The sequence below is a fragment of the Oncorhynchus keta genome, chromosome 7 (assembly GCF_023373465.1).
Source record: "Oncorhynchus keta strain PuntledgeMale-10-30-2019 chromosome 7, Oket_V2, whole genome shotgun sequence".
NCBI lineage: Eukaryota > Metazoa > Chordata > Actinopteri > Salmoniformes > Salmonidae > Oncorhynchus > Oncorhynchus keta.
Genome location: NC_068427.1, coordinates 42,094,728 through 42,112,060, shown reverse-complemented (window position 1 = coordinate 42,112,060; position 17,333 = coordinate 42,094,728). Strand labels below are relative to the sequence as shown.

The window sequence follows — 17,333 nt, the reverse complement described above, 5'->3', positions numbered from 1 at the left end:
GGCAACCCCATGAACTGTAAATCAGTCATTTTTCCCATAAAATTTCAAAGGAAAACTAAATCACACAGACACACAACTTGGAAGGAGGGACGTATTGGGGGTTGTAGAGACAGACAGTGCCTCCAATAGTTAGCTTTGTTCGAGCTAAAAAAGAACCGTCAGACCTAGAGTTCCGAAACTTTAGAAACCTGTTCTAGACCTCGGGTCGATAGTGCGTGGTGAGTTAGGTGGCTCTAGAAGGTTCTCGGACCGAGAAATAGCCTCGTACATTTGCAATGACTTCAATTCATTTTGACCATTACGAAAATGGCGACATTTAGAAAAGTCTCAGAGACACAAGACTAGGTGCATTGAAACCGGCTCGGGCCATAGAGACGGACCCCAACGTTTCGGTCCGATAGCTCATTCAAGGACCCCATAGCAAGGCATGGAAAAAGTGGATTTTCAGCACCAATTAGGGTTTTACTCGGGCACCGAAGGACCTATTGAGCCGAAACTCGGGATTCGGGGTCGCCTCACATAGTCCTTCACATAATGTCTGACCTGGACCCGCAGCTAGAACGTAACTATGTGTTTTACGTTTTTATTATGTTTTAAACTAATGGCGCTGTGAATTATGGGCCTGCTCTGACATATGTGATAGTTGGCTTCTAAATGAGTTGGAAAAAGTGGGTTTGGTGTCAATTGGTATCAGTTTGGTGTCAGAATGACATCTAATTGACTGGTGGACACTGACTTGCTAGTTGACTTTTGTACATTAGCAATATGTTTAAACGGAGAGGGACCATCACCAAAATGGCATTCTGAAATCAACACAAAAAATGGCATCACCATAGTCTCCAGGCTGTGCAGAGTTCAACGAGACGCCCCGCTTGACCGTAGCTCGCTCTGAGTGCAGCGACCTTGAAAAAAAAGAAGGCGCAAAAGGAAGCCTGGCCCTCAATGTCATTTGCTTTTGGGTGACAGTGAGAGAACCGTTAGGGTGAGAAGCACAATTCGACCTCAGGTACGTTCCTAAGGTCCTTCCGATCCGTGCAAGCCTAACGTTGACCGTGTGGCATTAACCCTTAATAGTTAAAAGAAGGTGTTTACTTCAAATAGTTTGCATTGATTTCTCTCCCCATAGGAATACATTGCCTTTACCCCTAAATTCAACCTGAAGTCTATATGGGTTATGAATGCCGTATGAACCTGTCTTTGGTAACAGTCCATCAGGCCAGTATGAGGTCTACCTGTGTTGATTCTAAGCTTCCTGGACCAACCGGAAGTGGTTAAAATCACCCTAAAAGTGTTTTTCCATTACCTGCCTGCAGTTTGATAGACATAGTGCATTCAACCCTGTGTAAATCAGTCAATTCTTAACGTAAGGACTTAAAACTCAGGATTCTGTAAAAGCATAGCCCAGTGAGGATATATGTTGACTTATAGCTTCCTGTGACAACCGGAAGTGCCTTAATTGGTGTCTCAGGGGCTGTTTCGAGGGGTTAAAAAAGTCAGATCTTTTCAAAACTTCATATGTGTGACTAGGTAACCCTCATGAACTGTAAATCAGTCATCTCTCCCAACAGATGTCAAAGAAAAGCTCTCACACGCACACACAGCAAGGATGGAGTGAAAAAGTGTGGTTCTCAAAGACACAGAGAGCAGGCAATGGCATAAACATAATGTCTAGGCCGTGCCGAGTTCAACGAGATATCCCGCTTGACCGTAGCTCGCTCGGTCTGAGCGCAGCAACCATTAGAAAAGTAGGCCCAAAATGAAGCCTGCCCCACAACGTCATTTGCTTTTGGGTGACAGTGAGAGAACCGTTAGGGTGAGAAGCACAATTCGACCTCAGGTACGTTCCTAAGGTCCTTCCGATCCGTGCAAGCCTAACCTTGACCGTGTGGCATTAACCCTTAATAGTTAAAAGAAGGTGTTTACTTCAAATAGTTTGCATTGATTTCTCTCCCCATAGGAATACATTGCCTGCACCCCTAAATTCAACCTGAAGTCTATATGGGTTATGAATGCCGTATGAACCTGTCTTTGGTAACAGTCCATCAGGCCAGTATGAGGTCTACCTGTGTTGATTCTAGGCTTCCTGGACCAACCGGAAGTGGTTAAAATCACCCTAAAATTGTTTTTCCATTACCTGCCTGCAGTTTGATAGACATAGTGCATTCAACCCTGTGTAAATCAGTCAATTCTTAACGTAAGGACTTAAAACTCAGGATTCTGTAAGTTTCTATGTCAATCAAGACATGGGTTTACTTATAGCTTCCTGTGCCAACCGGAAGTGCCTTTAATGATGTCACAGTGGCAGTTTCCAAGGGTTAAAAGGTCAGATCTTTTCAAAACTTCATATGTGTGACTAGGTAACCCTCGTGAACTGTAAATCAGTCATTTCTCCCAACAGATGTCAAAGAAAAGCTCTCACACGCACACACAGCAAGGATGGAGTGAAAAAGTGCGGTTCTCAAAGACACAGAGAGCAGGCAATGGCATAAACATAATCTCTAGGCCGTGCCGAGTTCAACGAGATATCCCGCTTGACCGTAGCTCGCTCGGTCTAAGCGCAGCGACCATTAGAAAATTAGGCCCAAAATGAAGCCTGCCCCACAACGTCATTTGCTTTTGGGTGACAGTGAGAGAACCGTTAGGGTGAGAAGCACAATTCGACCTCAGGTACGTTCCTAAGGTCCTTCCGATCCGTGCAAGCCTAACCTTGACCGTGTGGCATTAACCCTTAATAGTTAAAAGAAGGTGTTTACTTCAAATAGTTTGCATTGACTTCTCTCCCCATAGGAATACATTGCCTGCACCCCTAAATTCAACCTGAAGTCTATATGGGTTATGAATGCCGTATGAACCTGTCTTTGATAACAGTCCATCAGGCCAGTATGAGGTCTACCTGTGTTGATTCTAGGCTTCCTGGACCAACCGGAAGTGGTTAAAATCACCCTAAAAGTGTTTTTCCATTACCTGCCTGCAGTTTGATAGACATAGTGCATTCAACCCTGTGTAAATCAGTCAATTCTTAACGTAAGGACTTAAAACTCAGGATTCTGTAAAATCATAGCCCAGTGAGGATATGTGTTGACTTATAGCTTCCTGTGACAACCGGAAGTGCCTTAATTGGTGTCTCAGGGGCTGTTTCGAGGGGTTAAAAAAGTCAGATCTGTCCAAAACTTCATATGTGTGATTAGGCAACCCCCATGAACTGTAAATCAGTCATTTCTCCCAACAGATGTCAAAGAAAAGCTCTCACACGCACACACAGCAAGGATGGAGTGAAAAAGTGCGGTTCTCAAAGACACAGAGAGCAGGCAATGGCATAAACATAATCTCTAGGCCGTGCCGAGTTCAACGAGATATCCCGCTTGACCGTAGCTCGCTCGGTCTGAGCGCAGCGACCATTAGAAAAGTAGGCCCAAAATGAAGCCTGCCCCACAACGTCATTTGCTTTTGGGTGACAGTGAGAGAACCGTTAGGGTGAGAAGCACAATTCGACCTCAGGTACGTTCCTAAGGTCCTTCCGATCCGTGCAAGCCTAACGTTGACCGTGTGGCATTAACCCTTAATAGTTAAAAGAAGGTGTTTACTTCAAATAGTTTGCATTGACTTCTCTCCCCATAGGAATACATTGCCTGCACCCCTAAATTCAACCTGAAGTCTATATGGGTTATGAATGCCGTATGAACCTGTCTTTGATGACAGTCCATCAGGCCAGTATGAGGTCTACCTGTGTTGATTCTAAGCTTCCTGGACCAACCGGAAGTGGTTAAAATCACCCTAAAAGTGTTTTTCCATTACCTGCCTGCAGTTTGATAGACATAGTGCATTCAACCCTGTGTAAATCAGTCAATTCTTAACGTAAGGACTTAAAACTCAGGATTCTGTAAAAGCATAGCCCAGTGAGGATATGTGTTGACTTATAGCTTCCTGTGACAACCGGAAGTGCCTTAATTGGTGTCTCAGGGGCTGTTTCGAGGGGTTAAAAAAGTCAGATCTGTCCAAAACTTCATATGTGTGATTAGGCAACCCCATGAACTGTAAATCAGTCATTTTTCCCATAAAATTTCAAAGGAAAACTAAATCACACAGACACACAACTTGGAAGGAGGGACGTATTGGGGGTTGTAGAGACAGACAGTGCCTCCAATAGTTAGCTTTGTTCGAGCTAAAAGAACCGTCAGACCTAGAGTTCCGAAACTTTAGAAACCTGTTCTAGACCTCGGGTCGATAGTGCGTGGTGAGTTAGGTGGCTCTAGAAGGTTCTCGGACCGAGAAATAGCCTCGTACATTTGCAATGATTTCAATTCATTTTGACCATTACGAAAATGGCGACATTTAGAAAAGTCTCAGAGACACAAGACTAGGTGCATTGGAACCGGCTCGGCCCATAGAGACGGACCCCAACGTTTCGGTCCGATAGCTCATTCAAGGACCCCATAGCAAGGCATGGAAAAAAGTGGATTTTCAGCACCAATTAGGGTTTTACTCGGGCACCGAAGGACCTATCGAGCCGAAACTCGGGATTCGGGGTCGCCTCACATAGGCCTTCACATAATGTCTGACCTGGACCCGCAGCTAGAACGTAACTATATGTTTTACGTTTTTATTATGTTTTAAACTAAAGGCGCTGTGAATTATGGGCCTGCTCTGACATATATGATAGTTGGCTTCTAAATGAGTTGGAAAAAGTGGGTTTGGTGTCAATTGGTATCAGTTTGGTGTCAAAATGACATCTAATTGACTGATGGACACTGACTTGCTAGTTGACTTTTGTACATTAGCAATATGTTTAAACGGAGAGGGACCATCACCAAAAGTGACATTCTGAAATCAACCCTAACGAGCCATGGAGATGAACCAGAATCACTGCCCAGCTATCCCGAGTTCATCGGGCCAGTCAATTTCACATTCCTGCAGGATTTTTATAGCATGACAAATTCGTGATGGTACCTGCCCATTGAACCATATTGCAAATGCACAGTGACTTTGCAAAAGTGAGAAAACATAAACAAATGGACATGATGAAATCAACACAACAGGTGATGGAAATGTACAACTATCACTGCTCAGCCATCCTGTGTTCATCAGACCAGTCAATTTTGCATTTTTGAGCATGTCAAATTTCATATGGTAAATGCACATTGAAACATATTGCAAATGCGCGCGCACTTGCAATATGATTCTATAGTGAAAAAACATCACCTAATGGACATGATGAAATCAACACAACGAGTGATGGAAATGTACAACTATCACTGCTCGGCCATCCTGTGTCCATCAGACCAGTCAATTTTGCATTTTTGAGCATGTCAAATTTCATATGGTAAATGCACATTGAAACATATTGCAAATGCGCGCGCACTTGCAATATGATTCTATAGTGTAAAAACATCACCTAATGGACATGATGAAATCAACACAACGAGTGATGGAAATGTACAACTATCACTGCCCGGCCATCCTGTGTTCCCATAGCGAGCATTAATATCAGAATGACCGGTAAATGCATTTACAACCATATTTTTATTTTTGGGTTACCAGTTGCACAACAATGCACGTGCATTTGCAATATGATTCTATAGTGAAAAAACATCACCTAATGGACATGATGAAATCAACACAACGAGTGATGGAAATGTACAACTATCACTGCTCGGCCATCCTGTGTCCATCAGACCAGTCAATTTTGCATTTTTGAGCATTTCAAATTTCATATGGTAAATGCACATTGAAACATATTGCAAATGCGCGCGCACTTGCAATATGATTCTATAGTGTAAAAACATCACCTAATGGACATGATGAAATCAACACAACGAGTGATGGAAATGTACAACTATCACTGCTCGGCCATCCTGTGTCCATCAGACCAGTCAATTTTGCATTTTTGAGCATTTCAAATTTCATATGGTAAATGCACATTGAAACATATTGCAAATGCGCGCGCACTTGCAATATGATTCTATAGTGTAAAAACATCACCTAATGGACATGATGAAATCAACACAACGAGTGATGGAAATGTACAACTATCACTGCTCGGCCATCCTGTGTTCCCATAGCGGGCATTAATATCAGAATGACCGGTAAATGCATTCACAACCATATTTTCATTTTTGGGTTACCAGGTGCCTATTTTCAATCACCAGTTGCACAACATGCGTATCCATCAGAATATTTTAAACAGTCCATAAAGCACTCAGGACTGCCCCCATAGATAGAGGGCCGTAGTAGGGTACTCCCATAGCGGGCATGGATAATAGGAGTCCCGGTAAATGCATTTACAACCATATTTTAATTTTTGGGTTACCAGTTGCACAACAATGCACGTGCATTTGCAATATGATTCTATAGTGAAAAAACATCACCTAATGGACATGATGAAATCAACACAACAAGTGATGGAAATGTACAACTATCACTGCTCGGCCATCCTGTGTTCATCAGACCAGTCAATTTCACATTCCTGCAGGATTTTTATAGCATGACAAATTCGTGATGGTACCTGCCCATTGAACCATATTGCAAATGCACAGTGACTTTGCAAAAGTGAGAAAACATAAACAAATGGACATGATGAAATCAACACAACAGGTGATGGAAATGTACAACTATCACTGCTCAGCCATCCTGTGTTCATCAGACCAGTCAATTTTGCATTTTTGAGCATGTCAAATTTCATATGGTAAATGCACATTGAAACATATTGCAAATGCGCGTGCACTTGCAATATGATTCTATAGTGAAAAAACATCACCTAATGGACATGATGAAATCAACACAACGAGTGATGGAAATGTACAACTATCACTGCTCGGCCATCCTGTGTCCATCAGACCAGTCAATTTTGCATTTTTGAGCATGTCAAATTTCATATGGTAAATGCACATTGAAACATATTGCAAATGCGCGCGCACTTGCAATATGATTCTATAGTGTAAAAACATCACCTAATGGACATGATGAAATCAACACAACGAGTGATGGAAATGTACAACTATCACTGCCCGGCCATCCTGTGTTCCCATAGCGAGCATTAATATCAGAATGACCGGTAAATGCATTTACAACCATATTTTTATTTTTGGGTTACCAGTTGCACAACAATGCACGTGCATTTGCAATATGATTCTATAGTGTAAAAACATCACCTAACGGAGATGATGAAATCAACACAACGAGTGATGGAAATGTACAACTATCACTGCTCGGCCATCCTGTGTTCATCAGACCAGTCAATTTTGCATTTTTGAGCAAGGTCAAATTTCATATGGTAAATGCACATTGAAACATATTGCAAATGCACGTGCACTTGCAATATGATTATATAGTGAAAAACATCACAAAATGGACATGATGAAGTCAACACAACGAGTGATGGAAAGGAACAACTATCACTGCCCGGCCATCCCGAGTTCATCAGGCCAGTCAATTTTGCATTTCTGCAGGATTTTTTGAGCATGTCAAATTTCTTACGTCATTTGGCCCACAAAAAAATCCTTATGCACAATTTAAAAAAATATATAAAAAAATATGATAATAAAATTGGACAAAAGTATATTCATACAGTTCTTACACATGTGTAATTGACAAAAAAATTGAAAGAATTTCAAAAAACGGTCCAGAAAGCACTTTTTTAAGGGTGTGTGAAGTTTTTTACAAAATTTTGACATTTTTGACTTTTGACTTTTGACTTCCTATGAAATCATATTGGAATTGGACAAAACATATTCCTTATGCGCATGTAAAAAAAAAAAAAAAAATTATGATAATAAAATTGGACAAAAGTATATTCATACAGTTCTTACACATGTGTAATTGACAAAAAATCGAAAGAATTTCGAAAAACGGTCCAGAAAGCACTTTTTTATGGGTGTGTGAAGTTTTTTACAAAATTTTGACATTTTTGACTTTTGACTTTGACTTCCTATGAAATCATATTGGAATTGGACAAAACATATTCCTTATGCGCATATAAAAAAATTAAAAAATTATGATAATAAAATTGGACAAAAGTATATTCATACAGTTCTTACACATGTGTAATTGACAAAAAAATCGAAAGAATTTCGAAAAACGGTCCAGAAAGCACTTTTTTAAGGGGTGATAAGTTTTTGAAAAAAGTTCATTTTTTCAAAATTTTACTTTTGGACATTAATTTGGGTTACATCTCAATATGAAAAACCCCGGTGGAGCGCATTTGCCCCCTGTTGAATTTTTAAAGTGTTACAACTGGCAATTACCATATGGCATTTGCAATACACTTTGGATGAATCAACGCCGAATTGGGTGGTATTGGCCAATGTGTATATGGTTTGTCCGATGCCAATGACATGCCATTCATTTTTGTCCAATACAGGGGGTATTCCCTTACACAGTTTATGGTATGAACTTGCAAATCTTATTCAATATTTCAGAACCTCTGTATACACTGAGTGTACAAAACATTAGGAACATCTTCCTACTATTGAGTGGCAGCCCCTTTTGCTCTCAGAACAGCCTCAATTCGTCAGGGCATGGACTCTATAAGATGTCAAGTGTTCCACTGGGATGCTGGCCCATGTTGACTCCAATGCTTACCACAGTTGTGTCAAGTTGGCTGGATGTCCTTTGGGTGGTGGACCATTCTTGATGCACACAGAAAACTGTTGAGCGTGAAAAACCCAGCAACATTGCAGTTCTCGACACACTCAAACCGGTGCGCCTGACCCTTACTACCAAAGGCACTTAAATATTTTGTCTTGCCCATTCACCCTCTGAATGGCACAACCCATGTCTCAATTGTCTCAAAGCTTAAAAAGCATTATTTAAGCTGTCTCCCCCCCCTTCATCTACACTGATTGAGGTGGATTTAACAAGTGACATTAATAAGGGATCACCTGGATTCACCTGGTCAGTCGATCACGTTCCTAATGTTTTGTACACTCAGTGTATAACTTATTACATGTTTCAGAACCTCTGTATATAGCTTATTCATGTCTGTTAAGGTGATTCGTTATGGCTGTCCCAGTGCCCTGTGCATGACCCCTTCTAAGTGTGTGTATGTTTCCGCAGCTACTCCATTCCCAGGCGGGTTCAAGTGCTTCACCTGTGAAGAAGCACCTGACAACTATGAGTGTAATCGCTGGGCGCCAGACCTGTACTGCCCACAAGGTGAGTCAGACCACTAGGACAAACCATTGTTCTTCTCAGCACTGTTGATGATTACATTAGGACTTTAAGCTCAGGAAGTAATACTCAATGTGTAAATTCTACACTCCCTCTGCTCTCGGATAGGCCTACTCATATATTGCATTTAGATTAGGTGTTCTTTCCTTCTCTGAGTGCTTCCAACAAAGTTGTAAATTAACACTCTGTTGGTTCAATGGAGGCCTCTGTACCTGTGTATCATTGAGTATAATGTCACCCTGCTGTTGACATGTTTAGCTCATAAATAGCTAACCTCATCAAGAGAGTTAGTGTGTCGCGACCACAATCAGGCCAGATTTACAGCACTCTCTTAAGGACTAATAAGTTACTGTGGCCAAGCCCTAGACAAGACACATTCTTTGTATGAATAACAACTTCATAGATTGTTGGATAGAGAGATGCTGTGCTTGACCTAAACTGCCTGGAATGCACTGTGTAACATGGTATGATTGGCATTTCCTCCAGGTTTTAGTGGGTTTGATACTAAAAGTGACCAAGGTGACCTACAGTCATGTGTCACTTTGGAGTATATCAGATACCGTATGGCAGAGGCTTCAATTCAGATACCGTTTGGCAGAGGCGTCAATTCAGATACCGTATGGCAGAGGCTTCAATTCAGATACCGTTTGGCAGAGGCGTCAATTTAGATACCGTTTGGCAGAGGCTTCAATTCAGATACCGTTTGGCAGAGGCGTCAATTTAGATACCGTTTGGCAGAGGCTTCAATTCAGATACCGTTTGGCAGAGGCTTCAATTCAGATACCGTTTGGCAGAGTCGTCAATTCAGATACCGTATGGCAGAGGCTTCAATTCAGATACCGTATGGCAGAGACTTCAATTCAGACACCGTTTGGCAGAGGCTTCAACCCAGATACCGTATGGCAGAGACTTCAATTCAGACACCGTTTGGCAGAGGCTTCAATTCAGATACCGTTTGGCAGAGGCTTCAATCCAGATACCGTATGGCAGAGGCTTCAATCCAGATACCGTATGGCAGAGGCTTCAATTCAGACACCATTTGGCAGAGACTTCAATTCAGACACCGTTTGGCAGAGGCTTCAATTCAGACACCATTTGGCAGAGACTTCAATTCAGACACCGTTTGGCAGAGGCTTCAATTCAGACACCGTATGGCAGAGACTTCAATTCAGACACCGTTTGGCAGAGGCTTCAATTCAGACACCGTTTGGCAGAGACTTCAATTCAGACACCGTTTGGCAGAGGCTTCAATTCAGACACCATTTGGCAGAGGCTTCAATTCAGACACCGTTTGGCAGAGACTTCAATTCAGATACCGTATGGCAGAGACTTCAATCCAGACACCGTATGGCAGAGTGGTCAATTCAGACACCGTTTGGCAGAGGCTTCAATTCAGATACCGTTTGGCAGAGGCGTCAATTCAGATACCGTTTGGCAGAGGCGTCAATTCAGACACCGTTTGGCAGAGGCGTCAATTCAGACACCGTTTGGCAGAGGCGTCAATTCAGATACCGTTTGGCAGAGGCTTCAATTCAGACACCGTTTGGCAGAGGCTTCAATTCAGACACCGTTTGGCAGAGGCTTCAATTCAGACACCGTTTGGCAGAGGCTTCAATTCAGACACCGTTTGGCAGAGGCTTCAATTCAGACACCGTTTGGCAGAGACTTCAATTCAGACACCGTTTGGCAGAGGCGTCAATTCAGACACCGTTTGGCAGAGGCGTTAGATGGAGTTAGTCTGTGGTGTTTTTATCCCACAAACTGAACAGAAAAAAATAACAACAGTGTTTCTCTCAATTCTTAGTCCCTGGTTAAGCTGAGTTAACTCAGTATCCATCCATGCTAACCAAAATGTGGCATTGTAGCTACCAGGTCAATATGTCTTATTTACTATCTTTATTATTCTCAACAGAGGCTAGATACTGTTACACGCGGCACAAGATGGACATGGAGGGGGACAGTGTCTCTGTGACAAAGCGTTGTGTGGCTTTGGGAGACTGCCTCTCTACTGGATGCTCTGAAGAAGACAATGAAGGAACCAGGGTAAGGAGTGGGGAGTGTTCAATAAGGGGAATAGTGTTGGGAGGTTAGATTTAAGATGGGAAGAGGGGAATAGTTTGGCCTGGTGTTGGGAGGTTAGATTCAAGATGGGAAGAGGGGAATAGTTTGGCCTGGTGTTGGGAGGATAGAATGGAATGATGTGGGGTAGGGGTTTCTCTGGTGTAATTATTCTGGTTGACCTTGGGCATGGCATTTTCTTACTTGGAAAATAAGAAAAAATTCTTATATTAAGCAAACCAGACAGGCACCATTTAAAAAAACTTTTTTTTTAATGGATAAACTGGAGGCACACTCAGACATTATTTACAAATGAAGAATGCGCACTTAGTGAGTATGCCAGATCAGAGGGATGACCAGGGATGTTCTCTTGATACATGTATGAATTGGACCATTTTCCTGTCCTGCAAAGTATTACAAATGTAAAGAGTACTTTTTCTGTGTCAAGGAAAATGTATAGAGTAAAAAGTACATTATTTTCTTTATGAATATAGTAAAGTAAAAGTAAAAGTTGTCAAAAATATAAATAGTAAAGTCAAGTACAGATTCCCCCAAAACTACTTAAGTAGTACTTCAAATAATATTGACTTAATATTGGCCGGGGGGTCAATAACCAGGGTCAGACTAGGTGAAAATGGCCCTTTATGTTACAGCCCTGTCCATGTCACCACCACTTAACGGTGCTTTTGAGTTCATCTGGAGATCCTCCACAGTGCTCACTCCAGTACGCTGCCATTCTAATCCCTGGTGAAAGGTGTGTCCTCACAACCTCGGAAGTCTGCATGATTCCCATGGAGAGAGAGTGAGGGGAGACAGAGAGGAGAGAGAGAGCAGAGAGAGAGAGAGAGGGGGAGAGAGAGAGCGGAGAGAGAGAGGGGAGACAGAGAGGAGAGAGAGAGAGCAGAGAGAGAGAGAGGGAGAGAGAGAGAGAGAGAGAGAGAGAGAGAGGGGGAGAGAGAGAAAGAGAGCAGAGAGAGAGAGAGGGGAGAGAGAGAGAGCAGAGAGAGAGAGAGGGGAGACAGAGAGAGCAGAGAGAGAGAGAGGGGGGAGAGAGAGAGGAGAGAGAGAGCAGAGAGAGAGAGAGAGGATTTGGCTAAAAATACTTGAATCAGTCATAGAGACCATTGCCCTTTATGGTTGTGAGGTCTGGGGTCCGCTCACCAACCAAGACTTCACAAAATGGGACAAACACCAAATTGAGACTCTGCACGCAGAATTCTGCAAAAATATCCTCAGTGTACAACGTAAAACACCAAATAATGCATGCAGAGCAGAATTAGGCCGATACCCACTAATTATCAAAATCCAGAAAAGAGCCATTAAATTCTACAACCACCTAAAAGGAAGCGATTCACAAACCTTCCATAACAAAGCCATCACCTACAGAGAGATGAACCTGGAGAAGAGTCCCCTAAGCAAGCTGGTCCTGGGGCTCTGTTCACAAACACAAACACACCCTACAGAGCCCCAGGACAACAGCACAATTAGACCCAACCAAATCATGAGAAAACAAAAAGATAATTACTTAACACATTGGAAAGTATTAACAAAAAAACAGAGCAAACTAGAATGCTATTTGGCCCTACACAGAGAGTACACAGCGGCAGAATACCTGACCACTGTGACTGACCCAAAATTAAGGAAAGCTTTGACTATGTACAGACTCAGTGAGCATAGCCTTGCTATTGAGAAAGGCCGCCGTAGGCAGACATGGCTCTCAAGAGAAGACAGGCTATGTGCTCACTGCCCACAAAATGAGGTGGAAACTGAGCTGCACTTCCTAACCTCCTGCCCAATGTATGACCATATTAGAGATACATATTTCCCCCAGATCACACAGATCCACAAAGAATTCGAAAACAAATCCAATTTTGAAAAACTCCCATATCTACTGGGTGAAATTCCACAGTGTGCCATCACAGCAGCAAGATTTGTGACCTGTTGCCACGAGAAAAGGGCAACCAGTGAAGAACAAACACCATTGTAAATACAACCCATATTTATGCTTATTTATTTTATCTTGTGTCCTTTAACTATTTGTACATTGTATATATATATATATATATATATATATATATATATATATATATATATAATATGACATTTGTAATGTTTACAGTTCATTTTTGTTGTTTTTCACCTTATATATTCACTTTGTATGTTGTCTACCTCACTTGCTTTGGCAATGTTAACACATGTTTCCCATGCCAATAAAGCCCTTGAATTGAATTGAATTGAGAGGGGAGAGAGAGAGGGGGGAGAGAGAGAGGGGGAGAGAGAGAAAGAGAGCAGAGAGAGAGAGAGAGGGAGTGCAGAGAGAGAGAGAGGGGAGAGAGAGAGAGGGGAGAGAGAGAGCACAGAGAGAGAGAGGGAGAGCAGAGAGAGAAAGCGCAGAGAGAGAGCGCAGAGCGAGAGAGAGGGAGCGTAGAGAGAGAGAGAGAGAGAGAGAGAGAGAGAGAGAGAGAGGGAGGGAGGGAGAGCAGAGAGAGAGAGTGCAGAGAGAGAGAGAGAGGGAGCGCAGAGAGAGAGAGAGTGTGCAGAGAGAGAGAGTGAGAGCAGAGAGAGAGTGTGCAGAGAGAGAGAGAGGGAGAGCAGAGAGAGAAGCCTGCAACAGGAAAAGATAGAGCTTGACCCTTATATAAAAGTTGGACATTAACTTTATGAAAGGATGTGTAAAACATTTCAAAAGGAGCATTCCCTTTAGAAGTAAACACCATATTCAATACTATAGACTAAATGTAAATGTAAATATGTCTGTCAAAGGCTATACTAAAGGCCCGATGTCTGTTAGTAAAAATGGAAAACTGAAATTGATTCCACTGGAGGGAGGGAGGGAGGGGGAGAGAGAGAGAGAGAGAGGGAGAGAGAGGGAGAGAGAGGGAGAGAGAGAGAGAGGGAGAGCAGAGGGAAAGAGAGGGAAAGAGAGGGAAAGAGAGGGAGAGAGAGAGAGGGAGAGAGGGAGAAAGAGGGAGAGAGAAGAGAGAGTGTGTTGTATCTAATGGTGAAACTTTTCTCCTTAGGTTTGCACAGCATGCTGTGAGGGGAACATCTGTAACCTTCCTCTCCCCTGGAACGTGACGGAGGCTGTGTTCGCCACCACCTCACCCCTCAGCGGCACCACAGGGCTCTCACAGTGCTACACACTAACATCCAGCCTGCTCTACTTCACCCTGCTCATCTCCACCTCTGTCTGACCAGTGGAGAGAAACACACATATATATATATAGCATTTTATTTAACAGTTGAAGGTCTGATACGACTAGATGGACCCAATATACACCCGATGGAGATAGGACTCACTGCAGGTTTTGGACAATTTATTTCCCTTTTAATTCAATAGGAAACCAGTTTTGATTATCTTTCATCGTTATGCAGGGCCTCAATAAACCAAGCACTTAGAGCTCGACACTGCTTCTGAAATAGGCAATATGGCTGTCAATCGTGAAGGATCAAACATACTAAATATCACAGTATGACATTGCATCATTCTCCCCCTACTAGTCTTCTGCACAGGGACAGAAGGAGGTGAAACGGTGGCGTGTTTGGACTCGTCAGTAGGCTATAGGTCATTGTAAAAGCTGCAATATTTTCCAGTGATGAGGAAGAATAACAGACAGACAGCAGCTTCTGTGAGGATTAGTCTGCTTGAACCTTTTATGTGTTTTTATGTTTTCACATTTGTGAGTCAGTTCCCCATGTTGTATGTTTGACACATTATGTACATATACATAGTATTTATTTTTTTAAGGAACATGGTTGTTAGACAGTGAATATGTATGTGTGAAATGTTAGCATTTAGGTCAAGTGGAACAGATAACATAGGCACTGCTCATGTTTTTATGTGTAGTATGTGGAGAGTCTTTTTAACAACGGAATGAGAGCCTGGTGCCCATCAAACAAACGTAGAACGCTTTGCATGAGGTGGTGTTTCTGTTGTGGAAAAACTATTTCCTCAAACCTTAAAAAGGATTCAAGTTAATTACAGGTCTATTTTGGCTTAACATTTTCCGATGATGAAAAACAAATCAGACTTACCGTACAGTACAGTAAGCTACCCCCATAGCTAAGCACAGCACTTTGGGCTAGGCTTCGGGAGCTGTACTGTAATTCTAACACTTAACTGCAGTTTTAGTGAGAGGAAACAATGCATGACACCATTATTTACTGATACTACATTACATATGCTCTTAACCAGAGCTCCTTACAGTAGGAAGTGTATACATTTTAATTCTTGTCCCCTGTGGGAATCAAACCCACAACCTTGGCGTTGCTCAACCAACTGAGCCACACAGGATGCTCTTCAGTCTTTTACTCACCCCTGTTTTAATGTTTTCCGTTCTCGTGACACATACCTCTGGTGTTTATACGGTGTTTCGTCATCTATCAGTCTTTGTTGGCCGGCGTGGCTGCCTGGCCGGCGTGGCTGCCTGGCCGGCGTGGCTGCCTGGCCGGCGTGGCTGCCTGGCCGGCGTGGCTGCCTGGCTGGCAGAGAAGAATGCATAGTAAGCAAATACAGTGTTATTGTTCTCCAGGTTTTTATGATTTGTTTAGGCTGACCGCCCGAGACATAGAGGAGACCGGTCATTTCAAATGGGATTTGAACCAAGGTGTGCAAGCCTCCATCTCTGCTGTCTGTTCAGTAGCACTTACAGGCAAATGCTAAGAGGAAAAGAGTGAAGCGTGATTTACAGATGGCAAATGTTTTTATCTACTGTAGTCTGCTCTGTTCACATTTGATAAATTACATTCAGTTTTTTTATGGCGGGCCTTGTGTTGTCCACTATCACAGCAAGATTTTATCCTGTATTCTGAGCTTATCCAGAAATTAGGTTTGCACCCGATTTGCATTTGTCTGAGGATGGTTCTGGACCATCTGAAATAAACAGAAAAAGGGGGCCGCTTTAAATAAAGGTTCAAATCCAGGTCATGTGACGATTGCTCAAAACACAGGGTCCTATTTATTGTGGTAAACAAAGGAATTCTTTGGGATTTTGGAAATGAGGCCCTTTATCTATTTCCCTAGAGTCAGATGAACTCATGGACACCATTTTATGTCTCTGTGTCAAGTACGAAGGACGTTAGAGGTAGTTTCCCTGTTAGCATGCTAGCAGATACCTATAGACTTCCAGTCATTGTGCTAACGCTACTTCACATTGGCTCGCGAAATAACCTCTAAACTTCATACTGGACACAGAGTCATAAAAATGGTATTCATGAGTTCATCTGACTCTGGGCAAGTAGATAAAGAGCCTCATTGCCAAAATCCCGAAGTATCCCTTTAAGGGCTAGAACATGTTGTTCCCCTTTAAATCAATCAGGCAATACTAGAGTTTATCTTTAAAATATTTCACAAGGTCTTTTGCATTGTGACCTGAGAGCCAATGTAACGGATGTGAAACGCTCGCTTAGTTAGCGGTGGTGCGCGCTAAATAGCGTTTCAATCGGTGACGCCACTTGCTCTGAGACCTTGAAGTAGTAGTTCCCCTTGCTCTGCAAGGGCCGTGGCTTTTGTGGAGCGATGGGTAACGATACTTCGTGGGTGACTGTTGTTGATGTGTGCAGAGGGTCCCTGGTTCGCGCCCCGGTATGGGTGAGGGGACGGTCTAAAGTTAAACTGTTACACCAACATATCTTGCCAGATGTTGCCTTAATCTGACTCTAGAGAAGCACCGTACAAGTGCGTTTGCATGAGTTTATCAACATTGATAATGTGGCTGTTGCATGTTATGTTGTGCCAATTGATATTATGTAAATATCATCTCTGTTTTTTTACATGCAATGTTTTTGTAAATAACTGTATATATAGATGTGAATGACTTTGTAACTTCATATTAAAGATGAAGACATGACCACTTAGTCAATGGCGTATGAGATAAGTGTTATTTGAGCAACAAAGTAATACTACTGTAGTGCTGGATACCAATTCAACCAATGGTCTGACCAAACTAGGCCTGCATACCCATTCAGAGTCAGACAAGAGAATCAGCATTCAATCACTACGCTTCGTCCTCTAGATTCCTGTAGATGAGGATCATTTGATAGATGTCCCATTTTTGCCATGCATCTGCATTCCATTGCTATTCATATCCGTCCCTTTTCCACAGATTGCA

At 42.5% G+C, this 17,333-nt stretch overlaps 1 protein-coding gene across 1 annotated transcript in view; it reads left to right on the top strand.

Moving 5' to 3' along the window:
* Positions 1 to 17,079, top strand: part of LOC118375953 (ly6/PLAUR domain-containing protein 6-like) — a 56,845-nt gene extending 39,766 nt beyond the window's left edge. Inside the window, exons 3-5 of the mRNA XM_035762599.2 lie at positions 9,052 to 9,150; positions 11,078 to 11,208; positions 14,244 to 17,079. Of these exons, the coding sequence (XP_035618492.1) occupies positions 9,052 to 9,150; positions 11,078 to 11,208; positions 14,244 to 14,417 (404 nt within the window). The 3' untranslated portion in view covers positions 14,418 to 17,079. The remainder of the gene's footprint in view (positions 1 to 9,051; positions 9,151 to 11,077; positions 11,209 to 14,243) is intronic.
* Positions 17,080 to 17,333: the final 254 nt, after the last annotated feature.